General features: G+C 54.1%; 1 protein-coding gene across 1 annotated transcript in view; it reads right to left on the reverse strand.

Moving 5' to 3' along the window:
- Positions 1 to 619: 619 nt before the first annotated feature.
- The window catches only part of EML2 (echinoderm microtubule associated protein like 2), a 67,369-nt gene continuing 66,513 nt past the window's right edge, over positions 620 to 1,475 (reverse strand). The window contains exon 19 of the mRNA XM_011975114.1: positions 620 to 1,128. Within this exon, the coding sequence (XP_011830504.1) occupies positions 646 to 1,128 (483 nt within the window). The 3' untranslated portion in view covers positions 620 to 645. The remainder of the gene's footprint in view (positions 1,129 to 1,475) is intronic.

Raw genomic sequence — 1,475 nt, forward strand, 5'->3', positions numbered from 1 at the left:
AACATGGCAAAACCCCATCTCTAGTAGAAATACAAAAATTAGTTGGGTGTGGTGGCGGATGCCGGTAATCCCAGGTACTTGGGAGGCTGAGGCAGGAGAATTGCTTGAACCCAGGAGGTGGAGGTTGCAGTGAGCCGAGATCGTGCCATTGCACTCTAGCCTGAGCGACAGAGCAAGACTCCGTCTCAATAAACAAATAAATAGTCTGGGTGCAGTGGATCATGCCTGTAATCCCAACACTTTGGGAGGCCAAGGCAGGTGGATCACCTGAGGTCAGGAGTTCGAGACTAGTCTGACCAACATGAAGAAACCCCATCTCTACTAAAAATACAAAATTAGCCCAGCATGGTGGCACATGCCCGTAATCCCAGCTACTCGGCAGGCTGAGACAGGAGAATCACTTGAACCTGGGAGGTGGAGGTTGCAGTGAGCCAAGATCGTGCCATTGCACTTCAGCCTGGGCAACAGAGTGAGAATGACTCAAAAAATAATAATAATAAAAAGATAAATTCTGAATGCTCATTGGTGGGCTTAGGGTCCCCTTCTCTCTCTGGCTTACCCTAAATTTATGCTGAGACTTGATCAGTGTCCTGGAGGGAAGCAAGTGGCCAGTCCCGAGTTTAACTGGGAGCGTTTATGGGCAGTTTATGGAGGGATGGGCAGAGTGGAGAAAGCCACAAAGGATGGGGCGGCACCAGGGGACCAGCCGAAGTGGGCACGAAGCCATCGCCAGCCTAGGGCAGAAGGGACAGGGAGGGAGTCTATTACCGTCTCCAGGGACTGCTCGAGTTCCCAGAGGAGCTGCGGCTCAGAGGAGGGGAACCACAGCCACTGTGAGTGCAGGATGCAGGGAGGGGCCCAGGAAGCAAATATCCTGACCTCTCTCCGCCGACCCTGCGGATAGAGTTTGCACACGGCAGTCTCCCAGGGCCCCGAGCTAGGGAAGGAAGGCTGAGAGTGACCCTGGGGTGGAGGAGGGTCACGTGGAGAATCACCAGCACTTTTCCAGCAGAACTTTCTTGGTGCATTTTTCCATGTAGGTCCGAGTCTGGCCACCAGGGGTCGAAAGAGCACCCTGATTCCCAATGAAAGGGCCGCTTTCGCAGTGCTGGGCCACTTTCCCAGAACCTGGGCAATGAAAGGTAGGTAGTGAAGGGATGAAAGGTAGGGAGTGAGGGGAGGAGGAGAAGAGGCTTTGACCCAAGAGCAGCAGAAAACTGTCTTCTAGACCTAAGGGTGATAGGATAAGGCTAGTGCAAACTCCATCCACGGGGTCGGTGGAGAGAGGTCAGGGTACATTCACTTCCTGGGCCCCTTACTGCTTCCCTTAGTCCCACAGTGGCTGTGGCCCCCTCCTCTGAACCACAGCTCCTCTGGGAACTCTGCCTGTCCCTGGAGATGGGTAACAAATTCCCTCCCTGTCCCTTCTGCCCTAAGGGTTGTGATGGCTTGGGTCTCACTGGGGCTGGTATCCT

This window comes from Mandrillus leucophaeus, unplaced genomic scaffold (genome assembly GCF_000951045.1).
Source record: "Mandrillus leucophaeus isolate KB7577 unplaced genomic scaffold, Mleu.le_1.0 Scaffold151, whole genome shotgun sequence".
Taxonomy (NCBI): Eukaryota; Metazoa; Chordata; class Mammalia; order Primates; family Cercopithecidae; genus Mandrillus; species Mandrillus leucophaeus.